Source organism: Gavia stellata, chromosome 6, assembly GCF_030936135.1.
Source record: "Gavia stellata isolate bGavSte3 chromosome 6, bGavSte3.hap2, whole genome shotgun sequence".
In the NCBI taxonomy this organism is placed as follows: domain Eukaryota; kingdom Metazoa; phylum Chordata; class Aves; order Gaviiformes; family Gaviidae; genus Gavia; species Gavia stellata.
In genome coordinates, this window is record NC_082599.1 from 368409 (window position 1) to 388464 (window position 20056).

The 20056-nt window shown below is 54.3% G+C and overlaps 1 protein-coding gene across 5 annotated transcripts in view; it reads right to left on the reverse strand.

Moving 5' to 3' along the window:
- The window catches only part of AGAP3 (ArfGAP with GTPase domain, ankyrin repeat and PH domain 3), a 148956-nt gene extending 129198 nt beyond the window's left edge, over nt 1-19758 (reverse strand). For 4 of the 5 annotated variants that reach the window (XM_059819157.1, XM_059819156.1, XM_059819160.1 and 1 more), the window contains exon 1: nt 19482-19758. In XM_059819157.1, coding sequence (XP_059675140.1) covers nt 19482-19758 — 277 coding nt within the window. The remainder of the gene's footprint in view (nt 1-19481) is intronic. The other variant, XM_059819158.1, reaches the window with a different exon arrangement.
- Nucleotides 19759-20056: the final 298 nt, after the last annotated feature.

Genomic DNA, 20056 nt, shown 5'->3' on the forward strand with positions numbered 1-20056 from the left:
TGGTGGGTGCTGCAGTGGGTGCCTCTGCCTGGCAGCAGCAGTGAGTCAGGCGCAGGCAGCGCGGCATGTGGGAGTCTGCCGGCTGAGTCACCCAGCGCAGAGACGGGCTGAGTCACCCTCGGACACAGCGCTGTGGGATGGATGGATGGACGGACGGACAGACGCAGGCCGGCCGGCAGATGCTGCCGCAGCAGCTCCAGGTGCAGGTTTCCTCCCGGCCCTGCCGTGCTGTGCCATTCTGCTGCCAGCAGTTCCCTGATGGCCCTGGCACTGGGCAGAGCGCCGACCCAGCAGTGCCGTGGGCAGGAGGACTCCCGGGCTGCCAGCGGTGCTCCAGGGACCACCGACCAGGGGCCCAGTGCCTGTTCCCAGACACACGCCAGCATCCCTGCTGCGGCGCCCATCGGCTGCCCCCACTGCCAGGAACGAAGCCACAGGTCGGACAAGCCCTCAGCCCGACCGCAGCAGCTGCCCCCCCGCACCACAGCCACCCACCCCGCACCCCTTCCCGCCGCCCCCCCCGCTCCTTGGCCTCCAACACCCCCTGCCCCGGGCATGGGGCAGCCAACGGCCAGGCTGTGCCGGGAGCACGGCTTGGCCATGGCACCTTCCCCAGCCCGGGGCGGCCGGCAGCACGCAGCCGTGCCCCTCGGGGTGGGGGGACCGAGAGGACCTCACCTGCCCGGTCCCTCCGACCACTGCCGCCCTCTTCGGCTGGAGGAAACTGCACACCACCTACTTCAGCAATAAAGGAACCCAAAATCTCATTAACTGTGCATTTATTTTAGTGTGCCACCTAAATCCGGCACCCGCCGCTGCGGTTTGGGACTGGCAGAATTAGCTCAAGGAGAGGAGGGGATGCGGGGCTGGGGTCAGCGCTTGCCGAGGAGCCCCGGGGACCCGGCGCTGCAGCGGGATGGCCCCAGGTACACAGACAGCCTGAGGCAACGGGGAGAGCAGCACACGACCCGCCGCTCGAAAAGGAAAGCCCGCACCAGGGTGCAGTGGTGGGGGCTTCACCCACTGACGTGGCCCCAGCCAAACCGCGTGAAGGAGGAAGGGGGATGGCGACGACCCCTTCCTACACCCCTTCGCTGGCGGTGGGACCGGGGCTGCGGGCACAGGAGCAGCTTCTTCCCGCTTAACCCAGAGAACAGAAGGAGCAGCAGATGTAACCGGCTTTCCGAAGGGTGCCGGGCACTGCCCAGGACCGAGGGGCTGTCGGAAACAGAGCCCACAGCCCGCAGCTGCAGCTCCGGCGCAGTTCACGGCTGCAAACTCTGAGCCCGCTGTGCCTTCAGACGGGCTGCCGAAGCCAGAGCCGGGCGGGGGTCTCTTCCAGACCACCCCACTGACCAGGACAGGCGGGAGCCGCTCCTCGGCTCTGCAGGCACCTCCATCTGGGCAACGTGCCTGACAGCGGGACTCCAACCAAGGCAGCCCCCGAGCGGAGCGCACCTCATGAGAGACACCTTCACCGGGCTGGGAACCCGCGGGTGCGCAGGGGTCCCTGCTCACACTGCGGCACCCTCCACCGCCAACAGCGGGGCAGCAGCGCGTGCACCTCCTGCGGCAAGCAAGCGCCGGATCGTTTCTGGTCGTCTTGGGGAACGAAAGCGCTCGTGGGGAAACCTCACACTGAGAAGACGGGGTTTGGCATTCTGGGTCTGAAGGGGTCCGTGGCTTTATTTGGTTTTTCATTTGATGCTGTTGTTGTTGTTCAGGTTTTTTACATTTTCATGATAATTTATCAGTTAGCCAACAAGCCAATACTCTATAAAAAATAAAGAGAACAATTTGGCTAAAAGACCTGAACTAGCTTAGAGGCTCGTAACATCCAAAATACCCAAAAAAGGGTAAGTAATGGGAAAAAAGAGGAGGAAACAGATGTCAGTAAGATCTTGAACGCAGGATGTATCAAAAATTGGTATAGGAAGCTGAAGACTTCAGGAAAAGAAGTTTTTCAACAAACAATGCTAAGTACAACAGGAAGCAGCTTTGCAAAATGCAGTACCTCCACACAGCTCCTGCGGGACAGACACAGCAAAAACCGCTGCGCGGATACCAGAGCAGAAGTGGTCCGTCAGTCCTCACACCGACGTCATTCAAGGAGCAGACCAAAACACTCATAAAGAGTAAACACAAAGACAAATGCATAATTTCAAAACCATTAGCCAAAAAAAAAGAAATCATTAAAACAATATAGTTTTAAATTAAAAGGCACAAACAGCTTGAATACAACGATCTTGGAAAGAGCTTGTTCGCAGAAAGGATCACTTCCCTGCTTATGCTAATTTTCAAAAAATATTGAAATAATGGAGATATTCCGGAATGACTGAAACAGAGTGAAGTTACCTCAGTATCCAGAAAAGAACACACAGACTCCCCCAAGGAACCACCCGCTATCTGGCTTGACATCAATCCCCTACAAAGCAAGGGGAAGGATTAAACGGAACCAATTTTTTTTAAAACAGAAATTCAAGTTATAGGCCTGATTTCATTCTTCCAGGTGTTTGAAGCGGTGCTGATAAAGACAATTCTGTCTATATTTTCATGAAGATGTGACTCATTACCATACAATATTCCTATTATAAATTAACACTTTGCAAAGTCATTAATGATAAACGCGGTAAGAAGTGGCTAAACGACTAGTCTGAGAGAACGGCCAGAGAGACTTCACGCTACGGGTGAGTATCTATCCAGTGACACTTCAGAGCCATCCTAGTGATGAGGGGAAGCTCCGGACAACTGGGAAAACGCTCTTGCTACGCCCGTCTCCAAGACACGCAAGGCAGCAAATGCCAGAAACGCCAGGACAGCCAGCTCCACCCAGCTCCTGCGAGGACCATGGAGCACGTCCTTTTGGATGCCATTTCCAAACACGTGAGGAAGAAGCGGGTAACCAGGAACAGTCGGTATGGACTTACCGTGGCAGATCACCCACGATCAACCCAACTGCCTCACGAAACGGCTGGGCTGAGGAAACGCGGGCTGGACAACCAGAGTAAGGATGGGCAGAAACCGCCTGCACCAGCAGGCTGAGGGCAGCAGCCAACGGCTCAATAACCAGCCGTCAGCCAGCAACGAGCAGAGTAGCCCGTTGGTCAATACTGGGCCAAGATCGTGCCATACCTTCATCAACCATCCATGCAATGACACAGCGCACCCCCAGCAATCTGCAAATAACGCTAACCCTGGAGGGGGAAGGTGGATACGCCGATGTTCGGCAGACATAGACAGAGCTCTAATGCACAGGTACCGTGATAAACTTGGACTGGGCGATGGGAAACCTCATGAAGCTCAGTATGGAAACATGCAGATGTCTGTGTTTGGGGCAGGACTCCCATGAGGCGGTGCCGGCTGGGAAGCTGCTGGCTGAGAGCAACCTGCCGGACAAGAGCCTGGGGTCAAGGCACATGTGAGGTTGAGTACGAGCCAACAGCACGTGCTCACAGCGAGGAAGGCAGACTGCATCCTGGGTCATGTCAGGAGAAGCATGGTCAGCAGATTGAGGGAATCTATCATGTGTCTCTACTCAACACTGGTGAGGCTGCACCAGTTTGGGACTCCCCAGTTCAAGAGGGATGTTGAAAAACTGGTGAGGGTCCAACAGATGACTACCCAGCCGTGAGGGGCTTGATCTACATGGTGACACTGAGGAGATGGGCTTCCTCTGTCTGGCAAAGAGGAGGCAAAGGGGCAATCTCATAGTGGCCTTCAGCTACGTCAAAGATGTAGTTGAACCCTTCTCAGCAACAGCAGACAGTGCAACAAGGGACAAGAGCCACGTGTCATGGCTTTGGACCACAGAGACTGAGTATTAGAAAAAAAACTTCTCCACTAAGGGAGTAGCACCCGCAGGGACATGGTATAATTTCCATTCTGAAGAGTTTTCTAGATTCAGCCGGAGAAAGCCACAGACCCGATCTAGTGTTGGTGAGAGTCTGACTTTGGAAATCTCCAGTCCAGCCTACTCAGAGATCCAAAGAGCACTTCTCTGATGGTATGAACGAATCGGTACCAGACCTGATGCTATTCAATGCTTTCTCTATGCGATGCAATAGCGCAAGTAAAAGTAAGATCACAGTTGAAAAAGATCTGGTTGACGCTGTAACTTGGAGACTCTAGGACTAGGACGTGACTGAGTCATCTGAATCACTTTGCAAGCGGAGCCCCTTCAGCTAAAGCACGTTTTTGTACTGCCCAGTGCAAGGTGTGTTGGCCAAGGATTACCAGCCGTCCCTGAAGGATGGGGGCTCAAATCCTGGGAAGGGTTCAAAGGTCCAAGCAGGTGAGCAGTTCATCATTAGTTCTCAATGCAATGCTGAAGCAAAAGAGCTAAATGATCCTCAGATACTTAAAAAGAACAGTCAATAAAGAAAGGAGATGGATTTACAGTAAACGTAACTGTGGCCGAGGCAAATAACAGCATGTTGCCTATAGTCTGATTTTTTTTTATTTTAAGAACACTGGGTAATGAAGAGCCGTAAAAATTCTTTGAAGGTCACCATAAATGAACTCATAAAGAGACATTTATGAGCATTGTGCAATTAACTTTCCAAGAAGAATATCAAGAGATAATTTATTATAAAGTAAAAGTAAACTTTTCAGGGAATAACTTTCAAGTAACAAAGTTTTATTTAGTCCAATCTGAAGAAAGAAGTAGAAAAATGGAACTTTAAACCAGATGAATGCAAATTAGAAATTAAATGCTAACTATTAGTAGCTAGAGGAATTAACAACTGGAACAACCGACCAGAGGAAACAGTGCCTTGGGTGCTGCTGCAACCTGTTGCCCAGGGAGGGTGTGGAACCCCCATCCCTGCAGGTTCTCAAGACCTTTTCAGCTGGACAAAGCCCTTCACAGCCTACTTGGACGGCAATGCTGACCCTCGCGTTGAGCGGGATGTTGCGCTAGAAACCTCCCAAGGTCCCTTCCAACAGGGATGGTTCTGCCATTCTCCACCTCTTGACGTTTTTCAGTCTGACCTACACGTTTGTCCAGGAAATGCTTCAGCCAAACAATTTATTAAGCTAAACAGTGGGGTAATAACGCAAGTTCTATTAGTGCACCATACACAGCAAAGTAATTGAGCAGACACTCCAGTATCAAATTGTGTGTTTAAAAAACAAACCCCCCAAAACCCAGCTGACTGAGCTCAACGTACTTTTAGGCATTTTCTCCTCGCAAGAGGAATATACTTAAGCCTTACCCCTCTCACCCTCTCAGCCCTTGCCTCTCACCATCACAATTTCCTCATGCCCTTCCATCACAAGCTCACTGAACATCCCGCTGCAGCCACGTTGTGCAATCCTCTCTCCAATAACCCACGTTCAAGCCTGGGCTCCCGAGCAGAAGGGGTTGGGCAGATTCTTCCACACCCGTTTCTTACTTGCACCAATGGCCACGCGCCATTTTGTCCTCTAATTTTATCTTCGACACTCTCCAACTTAATTTCCACGTCTGACAGTCTACCAAAGCATCCTTCACCAAATCCTCTGAAGAAAGCTGTCGGGAGGAGGCAGAACAGAAAAAAGGCCGTCCACAAGTTCTTATGATGTATCGGAGGAAGGACAGCAAACTATAAACACGAGACTCCACCAAGGCAGACGTTACTGAACCCCATATGCAAGATCTTATTGGAGGCAAATCCACAAGGGAAAGGAAAAAAAAAAGAGATTACAGAAAGCTGGCAGGTCGTCAAAGCAATGGTGCTAATGGCACAAACGGAAGCTATCCCAGTGCAAAGGAATAACAAGTGTGGTAGGAGACCAACTTGGCTAACTCACAGGAGCTCCTTATTGGTCTCCCAGGAAGGCATGCATGTGGAAAGTGGGAATTAGGTCAGATTAATATGGATAAATACAAAAGAATGGCATCAGCACCACAGACTGAACTCAAAACAGCTACGCAAAGAGTAAGAGGTGACTAGCAACAAACAAGGAAGACAAAAAGCAATTCCTGTGTACATTAGTAATCAACATAACAACATGAAAAAGATTGGTCTGTTACTCAGTGGACAGAAAAAGCAATTGAGAAATGACACTGAGGACGAAGTGTTTTATGCCATTTTGCGTAAGTCTTCACTATAAACAGCAAAGAGGGGTCTAGCACAAAAAGTACCGGCCAAAGAAGCTTTCAGTAAAAAAAAAAAAAGCCATGTCAGATTTTGATTAACTGGACCCTGGAATGCTTAATTGTCTGGAGCAGCCGCAGAAGAGCTCAAGCCCTGAGAGCTCTCAGCTGATGGAAGGCAACTGCACTGAAAAAGGCAAGAGTAGTGCCCACCTTTAAAAACGAACAAATAGAGAAGCTAAGAACTCACAGATCACGCCGATTCAAAACATTAAAAAGCGCAACAACAGCAACAGCCTTAAGTCACTGGAAGACAAGGCAAGCATTAGTACGTATGGATTTATTAGGAACAAACGGTGTCTAACGAACGTCAGTTCCTTCTGCAATGGGGTAACGGACCTTCAGCACAGCAGAGAAGCAGATGTTAAGCATCGTACGTTAAGTAATGTTTCTGACCCTGTTTCACGTGGTATTTTCAAAATTAATTTAAGGACGGATAAACCTACTGTAGGCTCAGAACAATACTGATTTGATAACTATTCTGAAAATATTTATCAAAGATAACTATACAAACTGAAACGAGTATCAACTTGGACTGGGCAAGGCTTCTCCTAGGTTCAGCTCTGTTCAATGTTCTTATTAAGCAACCAGATGATGGAAGAAAGCACGCTTATTAAAATTCAGGTGGCACGAAACTGAGAGTGACTGCAAGGATTAGAATCCTAAAAGGCTTTGTCAAATTGGAGAAATTGTCTAAAAAGGATTAAATTCCAAAGGGGCAGCTGTGAGGGTCCACACTTACGCAGCATTAACCATTGGCCCAAGAACAGGACAGAGAGCTGTAGAATTGTTAGCAACTCTTCAGAAAAGGATCTGGGGGTCAAAGCGGATCACAGATCAACAGGAGTCAGCAATACCATATTTCTGAGAAAAGGCAACCAGCGTGTTGAATCATGTGAACAGCGACAAGACTGCAGAAGAAGTCCTGCTTTGTGCTTTTTCCAGCACTGGCTGAGTGCTGCATCCAGCCTCGGGTACCAATTTTCAAGGGGGACGTGATCAAGGGGAGAGAGTCCAGAGGAGCATGAAGATGAATAGAGGACCAGAAAATGTTACAGACAAAGACCTGAAGTTATTAAGCCTAAAGAATAGGATTCTGCTACAGTTTTCAAGTATGAAAAGAGGCTGCTGCAAAAAGGAAGGGAACGATCTGTTCCCTTTGTCCTCGGTAAGTGGCTGAAATCGGGAGCAAAAAAGATTCAGGTTAAACTTTCTAAGGAAAAGGACAGTTACACACTGGAAGAGATGTCACAGAATCCTCGAGTGGTTTGGGTTGGAAGGGACCTTCAAAGATCATCTAGTCCAACTGCCCTGCTGTGGGCAGGGACATCTTTCACTAGATCAGGCTGCTCACAGCCCCGTCCAACCTGACCTTGAACACTTCCAGGGATGGGGCATCCACAGCTTCTCTCGGTGTCTCACCACCCTCATCGTACACATTTCTTCCTTATGTCCAGTCAAAACCTACCCTCTTTCAGTTTAAAACCACTGCCCCTTGTCCTGTCACTACAGGCCTTGGTAAAACGTCTCTCTCCGTCTTTCTTATAAGCCCCCTTTAAGCACTGAAAGGCCACGCAGTAAGGAAGGTCTCCCCAGAGCCTTCTCTTCTCCAGGCTGAACAACCTCAACTCTCTCAGCCTGTCCTCACAGGAGAGGTGTTCCATTGCTCTGACCATTTTCGTGGCCTCCTCTGGACCCATTCCAGCAGGTCCATGTCTTTCTTGCACTGCGGACCCCAGAGCTGGATGCAGCACTCCAGGTGGGGTCTCAGGAGAGCAGAGTAGAGGGGCAGAATCCCCTCCCTTGACCCGCTGGCCACGCTTCTTTGGATGCAGCCCAGGATACAATTGGCTTTCTGGGCTGCAAGTGCACACTGCCGGCTCATGTCAGCTTTTCATCTACCCATATCCCCAAGGCCTTCTCTGCAGAGCTGCTCTCAATCAATTCATCCCCCAGCCTGTACTGGTGCTGGTGATTGCCCTGACCCAGGTGCAGGACCTTCACTTGGCCTTGTTGAACTTCATGAGGTTCACATGGGCCCACTCCTCCAGGCTGTCAGGGTCCCTCTGGATGGCATCCCTTCCCTCTAGCCTATCAGCTGCGCCACTCGGCTTGATGTCATCTGCAAACATGCTGAGGGGGCACTCGATCCGGCCGTCTATGTCATTAATAAAGATATTGAACAGCACCGGTCCCAGTACGGACCCTGGAGGGACACCACTCATTGCTGGTTTCCATTTGGACATTGAGCTGTTGGCTGTAGCTCTTTGGATGCGGCCATTCAGCCAATTCCCTACCCACCTAATAGTCTGTCCATCCATCAAATCCATCTCTCTCCGATCACTCTCCAGGCTCCTGGGAAGGCTTCAGATGTACTGTCACTGACAGTCTTTTAAAAGCTGGTTAGACAAACATTTCTCAGAAAGAACAGACATCTTGACCCTAGGGAGGAAGGTGGGTAAATGATCTCCCATTGCCCTTTCCCACCTCACCAGGGAATTGCACAAGGTTTTTCCTGCCTCACGTGCAGATTCTGGGCTCTTCTGGACCCTGCCAGCTACTCCTTCAGGAACCTAACTGGCCACAACACCTTGTCCTCATCGGTCCCGGCAATTCTTTTATTCTCTTGGTTCTCCTGCTAGTTCTCCACTGCTTCTTTCACCAGCCTCAGAAAGACCGTCCTCAGCCCCCACCTTCAGTTTTGCTATGTTTTGCAGGTGTCTCGCGTGGCTCTGCCCATAGCACCTTCTTTTCTCCCTTCATGCTGCTTCTAGCTAGCCTTCTGTTTTAATTTAATACCATCTCTCAGCTCTATGTTGATGATTCATAGTTCTGCTTTGCTATTCCTGGACTGTCTCCTGTCCAAAATGAAGTCTCAGCTTATTTTCCCCTCCAGCATTTCAAGTGTGTACCCACAAGCCCAAGCTCAACGTGATTAAAGAGAGCTGTTACTAATCCCAGCTTTGTCCCCTCTTCCCCTAAGCCCTTGCTGCTCGATGCCTGGGGACATCGCTTAGATCCTGTCTGTGAGTTAAGGACATAATTCAGACAGGGAACAGAGTTCACGGCCCTAACTCTCCTCCTCTCTCCATATCCTGGTTGTCCCTAAACCCCTGCAGAGCTACACAAGTTATAGTCCCTGAAATACAGCCTTTATCACCTGGCCACACAGTCAAAGACCCCAGGCTTCCACTCGACATCAATCACTATTGCACCCTTCCCCCCAGAGTTGTCTATAATGCGTAAAATTGTGCCTCATCCATATTCAGTCAGAATGCTGCTGCTAAAATTATTTTCCTAACCTCTCTTTCTTAAGCAGGCCAACCCTCCCTTCGAATCCCCCCTCCGGGTCCTCCTCTTCCGTCACGTCAACTGCAAGCTGCTTGTCTTCACCCTCCCAAACTGCTCATACGGTAACAACTATCCTTCCTTCGCTGCTGAAGAGCCGACCCTCCTCCCTCCCAAAATACGACAGCAATCTCTACTTCCCAGCTGCTAAATTTCAAGCAAACACCTATTTTCTCCCATTTGCACTTCATGTTTGAAAAGAGCTCTCTGTAAACAACCTGAAATCTGCTTTATTATCCTCTTTCAAATTGCTCCTTAAAGCTATCCGCTGCCTCTGTACTCACCAGAAACATGAAAAACAACACAGGGTAGATAGATGACTGCCATGTTAAGTCCACGTCCACGATGCAGCCCATGCTGTCCCACTGTCTCTGCGCGCTCCCCACTTGCTCATCGGCACCTGCCTCTCATTTTTAAATGAACTACAAGACCTCTGCGGCAGGGCTCTCTGTCCTGTGTTTTCACAGCGTATTCTGCAGGAGGAACCTGATCAGATAAGGCTCCAAAGTGTGACTGTAATGAAAAAACCAGTAACAGAAGCAGCAGACTCACACCTAACCCTTCCCAAACAGAATGCCATAGTGCTTTCAACCCTGCAGCACCCACCGCTCGCTGGGGACAGCGCCAGCCTCGGCCACCCGCCCACCGGCCAGCAGCGCTGCTTCGTCCACGGATTTGCACTCCATTCACCCCCATTCATTCATCTGGAAACTGGGGAAGGGCGGCGCATGCGCTAGAGGCTGATCTGAAAGTCAAAACCCTTTTCATTAAGCACAGGAGTCACTGCTGGGCTAAATATCAAAAGCAGTCCAAAAAACAACAGCAGGAGGCAAGTGAGCAATAAACACGCTACAGGGAGCAAGTGTCAGGGGCTGACAGCCCACGTTATCCGTTGCGGCAAGTTGAGCCATGAGATGACGAACCCGAAGCTGGTGGCTCCCAACCCTCCAGGGCTACGGCAGCAGCGCGACAAGACCAGGATTTTGGACGCAGCAGCCAGCAACCAGTTAGCTATAACTAAGGCGCAGTGGTCTGGATGACTGACTGGATTTCATCACCTCGCGGATCACATGGAAGTAACAAGATCTCATACATAACCCCAGGCAAGAGCTTCCAGAGTGACTCACGCAAGTCAGAGGTTCCAGTGCCGAGATGCAGCCCCACGGCATAAAACCACTGAGGACAGATGCAAATGTCCCTTGCCCTCCATGTGGCAGGAGCTGGGTCGCTCTGCTCTGTCTAGGTATCTGCTCTGTCTAGATGTCTATTTTCTTGGGATTTGTAGGAATTTGGAAGCAGCAGGGGGTTGCCAGGTTTGGTTGAAACTGGACAGCGGGTCTGAAAGTTACTGGGGCAGGAGAGGCAAGCACAGACGAACAGGGCTTAATCATAAGAACCTCCTTTCAATAGGGAAGCAGGCTAAAATTATCTCGATTTTTAGCCTTCCTGCCTCAGCAGACTCCTTGCTCTCACTACAACACTTCAGAAAATCCACCTGAACAGGCACACCGCAGCTTCAGGGCTGCTAGTTCAGTTTTGGGCCCCTCACTCCAAGAAGGACATTGAGGTGCTGGAGCGTGTCCAGAGAAGGGCGACGAAGCTGGTGAGGGGTCTGGAGCACAAGTCTGATGAGGAGCGGCTGAGGGAGCTGGGGGTGTTCAGTCTGGAGAAGAGGAGGCTGAGGGGAGATCTCATCGCTCTCTACAATTACCTGAAAGGGGGTTGTGGTGAGGTGGGTGTTGGTCTCTTCTCCCATGTAACTACTGATAGAACGAGAGAAAATGGCCTCAAGTTGCGCCAGGGGAGGTTCAGGCTGGATATTAGGAAAAATGTCTTTACTGAGAGAGTGGTGAAGCACTGGCAGAGGCTGCCCAGGGAGGTGGTGGAGTCCCCATCCCTGGAGGTGTTCAAGGAACATGTGGATGTGGCACTGTGGGACATGGTTTAATGGGCATGGTGGGGTTGGGTTGGTGGTTGGACTTGATGATCTTACAGGTCTTTTCCAGCCTTAGTGATTCTGTGATAGTGGTGCCCAGAGCACTGCAGGAGGAGGCAGAAGGAAATAAGACCACAGTTGAGTTTTCCATGCAGGGCACTGTAGGCAGAAGTAAAACGGACATGGTTTCTTCACACCATGCAGCTGCTGTACGGGAGGCTCTGACTTGCAGAAAATCCTGGAGGAGGATTTAAAAAAAAAAAAAATATCAGACGCCAAAGTAGGAAGGTGGGATCACGAAGCGAAAAGGACTCCTTCTGCCCAGCGAGGGATGCAATAGAAGCATGATGGTATTACTGAGGTGCTCGTCAAGGTTAAAAGGTCTGTCCACAGGCAAGCTGCTGGGGCAGCTCTTGTACACCTCTATTTCTAGTAGTTAGGTTTAGGTATCAACCTTTCAGCCCATTGCTGCTTCTTTGGAACTCATGGCCGATGCCCACACCCCTCTCGCATTCACCGCCAGCTAAGAGTGTGACTGGGATTTTAGCTCAAGGATTTCAGCTCAAGGATTTTAGCCACCCCATTGCCCAGGGCCACCAGGAACACCCGGTCTTCCCCAGGGTCTACTTCTGATGAGGAGAGAAGGTGGGACCCATTTCATCTCATCCGGCGCACCTGGAAATGCAGTTTAAGGTTCAGCTAAGACATAATTTAAACCTACTTTGGCCACCCAAATTAACCAAAAGTCCTATCACCAGCTCTGAACAGCCAGCCTGGATGCACAGACACCTTTAATCCTCACCTTGGTGAAACTCCAGAGGGGGCAAGAGCTCAGCGCTGCCCAAGACTCAAAGGTCCCTGCACAGAAAGCGGACACGCTCCATCAGGAGCTCTAGGAAACCTGCTGCAAGGGGATGGCAAGGTCAACTATTCATGGAAAAATTGCCAAAAACTAACCAGACTCAAATTTCTCCACCCCAGCCCAAGCACAGAAGGAAAGCGCAAGCAACAGTCCTGGCCACAAACCAAGGTCTCGCCCTGCACTGAACACAGAGGCAGCTCCAGGGGACAGGGTCTGCGGGATGTCACTGCTCGGAGCATCGGTCAGGCGCAGAACTGTCCCTAAACAAGTAAAAGACTCTGTGCAACCGAGCTGTGAAACTCCCTGACCGCAGACATCGCGAGAGCTACGAGTTTGCATTGGGTCAAGGAAGACTGAGCAAGCCGAGGGAAGAGAGAGCCACCAAGGACTAAACAACACGCAGAAACCACACCGAGCTCCGGAAGACCTGCCAACATCCGGCAAAACACTCGGAGAAAGCATCCCTTAAACAGGCGCTGGTTCCTACGCTCCCCCCCAAGCATTTGACTTGTGCTGCTGTCACGGGCAGGATATTTGGTAAACGGGCCTTTGGTGTAAGCTGGCTGTCTCACACAAGCTCAGGATCAGCAAAACACAGGTCCACGTTGCCTTCCCCCCCAGCCCTGACCATGCATCACTCGCCTGCGCCCACACCGTGAGTCCGGTGAGCAGCTGTAAACGGATCCAGCCAAACCCCAATGCACAGCTCGGTTTCTACCAGAGCAGCTCCCCGATCCAGCTCACCAGGCAGCAACCAGCGCTGGCAAAAGGAAGGGCAGGCAAGGAGCTGCCAGGTGGGAACGGCCACATTGTCCCTTCTAGCAGCAACCACACTTGTGTTGGATCGAGGTAATTGTGAAGCCGCAGCCACAGAAATCTCTGATGCTCCCACCGAGGCCACATCCAAATCCCGTTCCTTCCCTGCGGCGTACCTCCACATCCCTATCGTTTCCTCTTTAGCCACTATGTCAGAGTTCTTGCCCCCACAGCGCCAGAAACCTTCTCTTCCCTCACCACGGCACCTGCAACTTCATCCTACTCAGTCTTCAGCTACCGAGATCATACTCCAGTCTTCCTGCTCTGGCTTCATCATCTCTCCCAACTCCTGTCCATCACAGTGTCAAGCAATTTCTTTTTCTGATTTTCTGACTCTTCCGCGAGACTTTGTTCTTGAGTTGTAAGCTCTATGAGGTAAGAACTGCACCTGGCAAAGGTGGCCCCAGATGACTGGGGCTGTAGTATAAAACTTCATAAAAACAGGGGATTTATTTGTCCAAGCATTTCCTCCAGCCGTGTTTCTGCTCTGCCCATCACTCCCACAGGGCCAAGGTCTCCCATCGCACCAGGACCTGCTCCGGGACTCTCCCCACGCAGATCTTCCTGCTTGTGCCACTCACGCCAGGCGTTGGCTCCGGGAGATGCTGAGCGGCGTCAGCCCTGCCGACCCCTCTGCCAGGCAAGGACGCGCGCTGTGTTAGAGGAGCCGGGGCTTTTCCTTGCCAGCACGTAAGGCAGCTCGAGAAGCACTTCCAAGTACCCTCAGGAGTCTCTCCTGGGAGTCTTTGCCCTGAGACCCCAGCACCCCCCATCCAAACAAAACGGAGCACGTGATCAGAACATTTGCCCTCTCTCTCATTTTTGTCTTCTTTTAACCACCTTTGCCCTTAATTTCTGGCAAAGCTCGGACTACGGTGACAGAGGATTCCTGCCCCGATCCGGCACGCAGAGGGGGCAGCCCGGCAGAAGACACGCAGCCGCCCGGGATGCCCGACTCCAGCCCCGGGAGCAGAGATGCGTCGACGGCTCTGAAGTTTGCTGTTCTTGGAGGAGGTGGAGCACAGCTCCTCCCGCCGCACCCCGCCACCGTGCCCTGTGGTTTCCAAGCCTTCGGGAACTTACAGGCACACACAAACAGGGCAATTCTGCAGAGGTCATGGAATTAGCAGGAAAAAGCTAGCTAAGCAGAACGCTCTCCTTCCCAAAGGGTGTAATTTACTTGAGGCTGATTCAGCTGAGCAAGGACATGCCGGCGAACCCTGCGTGCGGCCTGGCAGCACGGGGCTCCCCAGAACCGAGGCAGGATGCTGGGAGGACTCCAGTGAGCTTTGTTCTTATCTTCCTCAGGAAGGTACTGCACCAATGGCAACTCCTGCTTCAGATTTTGCTTTGTGAATCAGAGCGTCAGGAACCAGTTTCAAAACACACTGGAAAAGGATGCAGAATAGAGCTGTAAAAGTTACGCTGGAACTGAATAAAATGACAGGGTTCAGCCAGTTTAACTCATCAGAAAAAGAGAGAGAAAAGTGACCTCGCTAATTGGTACAAGCGGCTTTAAACACAAAAATACCCCGTATCAAAGGGCTACTTACTCTTAGAGAGAAATGCAAGAAAAAATATCCAGCATCTTGGAGGTGCCTATTGCAAAAATTACGCTAATTATTAACAGCAAGATGGCTAATAATGGAGAAGAACTCCTAAGGTAGCAAGGCCCTACACCGTAACCGTATCTCAAAGATACGCCTTAACCAGATGCCTTGTATTTAGCCGATTGGGAAAAGGCTAAAATCCTGGGATGAAAGTGTTCGTACCAAACGACCCAGACGTCCATCCTGGTCTAAAACCCAGCAAAACAGCCGGGACCTGGAGCAATGCAAAGCCAACATTCAAAGGTAATTCCAGCCCAGCAAAAGCCAGAGGCAGAGCCGCTGCCCGTCGACAGATCATTCTCCAGGGGTTTTCTCATCCTGTGCCTCCGCCGGCGAAGCAACAGCTGAAAAATGTAGAGGAAGGCTTTTCCAAACTAATCCCGCTTCTCAAAATGCAGGAAGGAAGCAGAATGAGTTTAGAAGTGTGTTGGAGGGGTGTGAAAGGACAATAAGGGGAAAACCGCACACAGTCCGGGTAAAACCCTGACTACCCTCATTCAAGCAGAGAGATTCTTGCTCCGGCTACTTGGCCACCAAGTCCTCGCACCATGGCTGACAACCTTCTCCAAGCTCTTCCCAAGAGCTGAGCCTTTAGGTGGGCTGCAAGGCATGTGCACGACAGCTAAAGTCAGGAAAAAATTCCAATCGTTTGACAAAAGCTCTGTTGAGGGATCTCACCTACTTCTCCCCATCTATCTTCCACCTCCTCCCTCCTGGCCTTCGTTACTTGGCGCACACAGAAGACCTCTGTGTAACCACCTTCCCAGCCCCGCACCGTGATCCTCCTTCCCTATCTCCGCCTTCCTGGCCCTCTCTCCTGTGTGTCAGCGGATCCGCGCTGGCTCCTGCTGCCCCACGCAGCTCACAGCACCCGTCCCTCGGGCAATTCTCTGCACCGTCGGTGTCGCTCTCCCTGCCTAGAACCTGCGTTTTGGTCACTTCTGAAAATTCACTTCTATGAAAGAAATGAAGTGCTGTGTAATTACTGTTCCAATTACAAATTCTATTAATATAATTCTGTCTACAGTCTGTTCCAGAGTAACATAGTTAGAGGTCACATTTATTGCAAGCAGGGGTTGTACCAACCTCAGAACTAAAGTTGCCTATCATTTTGCTTTATGCATATATAAAATCTTTTATAGGGCTCAGCAGCTTGCAGCCGTCTCTGAAATTTGGCAAAGAAACAAGCCTGGGATGAGGGAAAGGCTTTTTGCTAGCCCCCTGAAAATCTGTCCAAATTTGGCGGTTAGAAACTACTGTAAACCACCGGGTCCTGCCTGCGATTCAGCTGACGCTGGCGACCAGCCAAACCCACCGCCTTCCCCAGCCCTGCGTGCCCGACAGCCCTCTCTCCTGCCACGGCCTCCGAACGAAGCTCCAGCTACAAGGAGGACACCAGAATAAAGCCGATCTCCCTTTCCTCCCGCAGCGACACTCTGAACACCACCCCTGTCTGGGCCCAGGAGAGGCTGACCGGCGAGCAGCCGCAGGCTCCGTCCGGACGCGGTTTTCACCCCGTCACTGACTCCAAACTCTTTTCGTTCCTCCTCGGGAAAAGGCTCCTTCCCCCCACCCGGCAGGGCTACCAGGGCTCCCGGCTGCAGCAGCCTACCCAACACTCGCTTTATCTCCCTCCTTGGCAACGCTGTCTGCAGCGTGAGCCACAAAACCCCGAGGTTTCTCTGCAACACACCTTCTGCTAACACCTCCCTCTCCTACCCGCCAACGCTGCTCTGAAGGTGAAAACCTGCGCCGAAGCGCTGGCAAGCTGGGCTCCGGCCGGAGGGCGGGCGGCTCGGGCGCACTGCTACCGCTGCAGAAAGGAACTGGCCCCTGCCTTTTTCCCTTTTAAAAATGAAGGAATTGCCTCCCGAAAAAGAATCTGGTAAGAGGACGTGAGCAGGTCTCGCAATATCCAGCACTCAGTGTTAGGAAGTTGAATTTGGGATTTCCCTGGCAACTTCCGTAACAGACTTCAGGACCAGAAGCAGTCATTACGATCACAGAATCTGATCTTTGGATCAAGAACATCAACAAGCCAAGAAACAAAAGCCCTCCTCCAGCAATTTCTGTATCTGGCCCAAAACAGGCAGTTAAGAAGGATATTCCCTTCCAGACTCGGGCACTTCAAGAAACGATAACATCTCCAGCAAAACCCCTCCGGTGGTTAATTACTCCCCCCATTAATTCAGTCTCTCACATATACTGGGTAACGTATTGCATGTAACTGCATAACCACAGCGCACCTCTCACCAGGATCACGATTTAACCCAGTGCCTAGCAGGTAAGCGAGGAATGCAGCCAAGATAAGGAAATCTGTGGGATTCCTGCTCCGAGAAATCCACAGCTGGAAAGAAAGGAGGGAGGAGGCGGAGAAGAACCAGAAGAGACAGGACGGGTCTGTGGTGGGAGCAGGCAAAGCCCCGGAGGGCACCTGGCCTCCAGCCCCGTCACACAGCCCTGCGCGACGCCGAGCAAGCCACGCCACGGCCGCCTGCTAGTGTGCTGGTGGTCACTCTTCACGCCTCGTCTTTGGGTTAAACCAGACAGCTGCCGTCCAGCTCCCGGAAGCCCTGACCATTTGCAGCTGGGCGTGAAAGAATTTTGTTTTCACACGTTCCTTTGAGCAGCAGGAGAAAACAGGCACCACGAGTGAAGTTGCTAAGAGACGCACCTAAACGCCAACGTGCTCACCGTCAGCTTACACGAGTTCACACGGCGCAGGACGGGGCGCAGGTGGGCAGCAGCGGGCGAGGACCGACAGCGGTTGGGGAGGGACACACGCACCCAACAGCCGGGGGAGTGTCGGGAGCGGCTCTACGTCCCCGCGGGAAGGGAGACAACGCACGAGGGGCAGGGACGCAGGGAGCCCGTGAGGGCTGGCCACCCGCACTCTGCCTGTGGAGATGGCCCCGTGAGCGACTCGGGAGCAACACCCAGGTTTCGTACAGCAGTATTTCAGTTGATACCTTCTCTGTCCCACAACACGGGAATCACAAGCAGGATCAGACCACGTCATCGCGGTTACCGGTCCCTCGGGTCTTCCACTGCAGCTGGCTTCAGAGGCGCAAACAATGGGGAGCTGCAGGAACCCCCCGGGGAACTGACGCGAGATGGTCTTCCCCCACCAGGACCATCCTGACCTGCCCCGCTGGAGACCGGCTGGAGCCCCCGTGCAGAGGGCTACGGCGCTGGCACGGCCTGTGCCAGCCCTCTGCACTCCCACTGATCTCCAGTACAAATCCCTCCCCTCTCCACCTCGCTGAATTCCATTAATTCAACGGCTTTCTGTGGCAGGAGACCTCACCGAGCAGTCACAGAAGTGGAAACCTTTTCTTGCTTTTACATTAGCCCCGTTCTGATCCCACTGAGCGTCCTTTGTCCTTGCGCCACATGACAGATGAAACAAGTTCTTGAATTTGCATTCCCTCGACCGTGCAATCTTTTAGACTGTTGTTGAAGCCCCTCTTACTTTTCCTCTTTCCAAAGAAACCATCCCGAAGACTGAAGCGAGGTGCAGGCGTCTTTGAGAAGAGCTCCAGGGAAGCCGTCCGGCCCAGACTGCTCCCTGCCGGCCCCCACCACAGCGGGGCCACCGCTCTCCAAAACCGGTCCCGCGTGCCACCCGCAGCGACATTTCTGACACGAGTTGGCGGGAGCAGACCTGAGCACGCTGCCAAAATGGAGCGGAGACAACAAAATCCACGGCAGGGAAACAGCAACGCTCAGCAAGCCACCAAACCGAATCAGGAGTCCTTACAGAGGCCAAACGGCACCCACGGCCCCGAGGCGTTCTCTGCCCAAGGGCAAAGCCTCGCGGCAAAACTCTGCAGGTTTAGGGCCACCGAATCCAGCCAGAGGGACCCTTCGGTCGCGCTGCCGCGAGCCGCCTCCCAGCCTAGCAGCAGCCCCAGCGGAGAGCCGCCAACCCTTCCCGTCCCTTCGCTCGGCTCCCTCAGCCCTTCAGCTGCGCGTTCCGCGGGCCGAGGCTGCGGCTCTCTGCCTTTCGCATTTTAACGGGCTTCGGCACACCACGCACCCCACCGGGCTCCGCTGCCCGCCGGCCCCCAGCACGGATCCCCGCTCGCCCGGAGCTCGGCGGCCCCGGCCGCAGCTCCCGGCTGGGAAGGACGCAGCCGAGCGTCCCCCGGCCGCGGCCCGGCCAGGCAGCCGGGCCGCGACCACCCGCGCGGCAGGCCGCCGCGGCGCCGGGCCGGGACCCCCGCGCAGGGGGCGGCTGCGCGGCGCCCTCCGCTCCCGCCGGGCGCCCGCAGGCCCCGGGACGGCGCCCAGCCGGGCCCCGCGCCCCCCCCGCCGCCCGGCGCGGCTGCCGCAGCGGCGGGGGGGGCGCCGCGCCCCGCAGGCCCCGGCCCGCCTCGGCGCAGGCCGCGGCCGGGCCCCGCCGCGCCTCCGGCCACCCCCGCGGGCCGGGGCGGCCGCTTCCCGCCGCTGCCGCGGGGCCCGCCGGGCAGCGCGGCCGCTGCCGGCCCGGCGCGGCGCGGAGCGGGCAGGGCTCCAGCCGGGCCCCGCGGGCAGGCAGCGGGCGAGGCCGCCGCCCCCGGCGGGCACCGGGAGCAGGTGCAGCGGCCGGCGGGGACAAAGGGCAGCGGCGCGGCCCGGTTCGGTTCGGTTCGGTTCGGCGCGGCCCCGCTTGGCCTGGCCGGACCAGCGCGACCCGGCGCGGCGCGGCCCGGTTCGGTTCGGCCGAGCCCGGCCCGGTTCGGTCCGCTGCGGCCCGGTTCGGTTCGGCCGAGCCCGGCCCGTCCGCCTCACCCTCGATGGAGATGACGTGCTCGCGGATCTGGCTCTGCAGCGCCAGGTCCTCCACGCGCTCGATGAGGTCGTAGATGGCGTAGATGTTGGGGTGCACCGACTCGAAGCGCCCGATCTCGGCCCGGATCGCCGCCGAGTTGGAGAGCCCGAACTGGGGCGGCGGCGGCCCGCCGGGCTGCGGACCCGAGGGGCCGGGCACCGGCACCGGCACCGGCCCGCCCGGCGCCGCCAGGCTCTGCTGCTGCGGGCTCTGCCCGGGCCCGCCCTGGAAGTTCATGGCGGCGGCGGCGGCGGCGGCGGTGGGGCCGGCGGTCAGCGGCGCGGGGCCGCCGGCAGCCGCTGCATGGCCGCGCTCCGCGGGCTCCGCCGCTCTGCGGGCTCTGCCGCCCCCGCCCCGCCGCGCCGCCCGCCCGCCCCGCGCCGCCGGCAGCGCGCCCCGCGTCACGCGCCGCCCCCGCCCCGCCCGCGCCCGCGTCACGCCGGACGGGAGCGAGAGCGGGAGCGGGACCGGCCCCGGGGCGGGGGGGGGGGGGGGGGGGGCACTGCGCCGCCGGCGGGGGGCGCGCGGGCCGGGG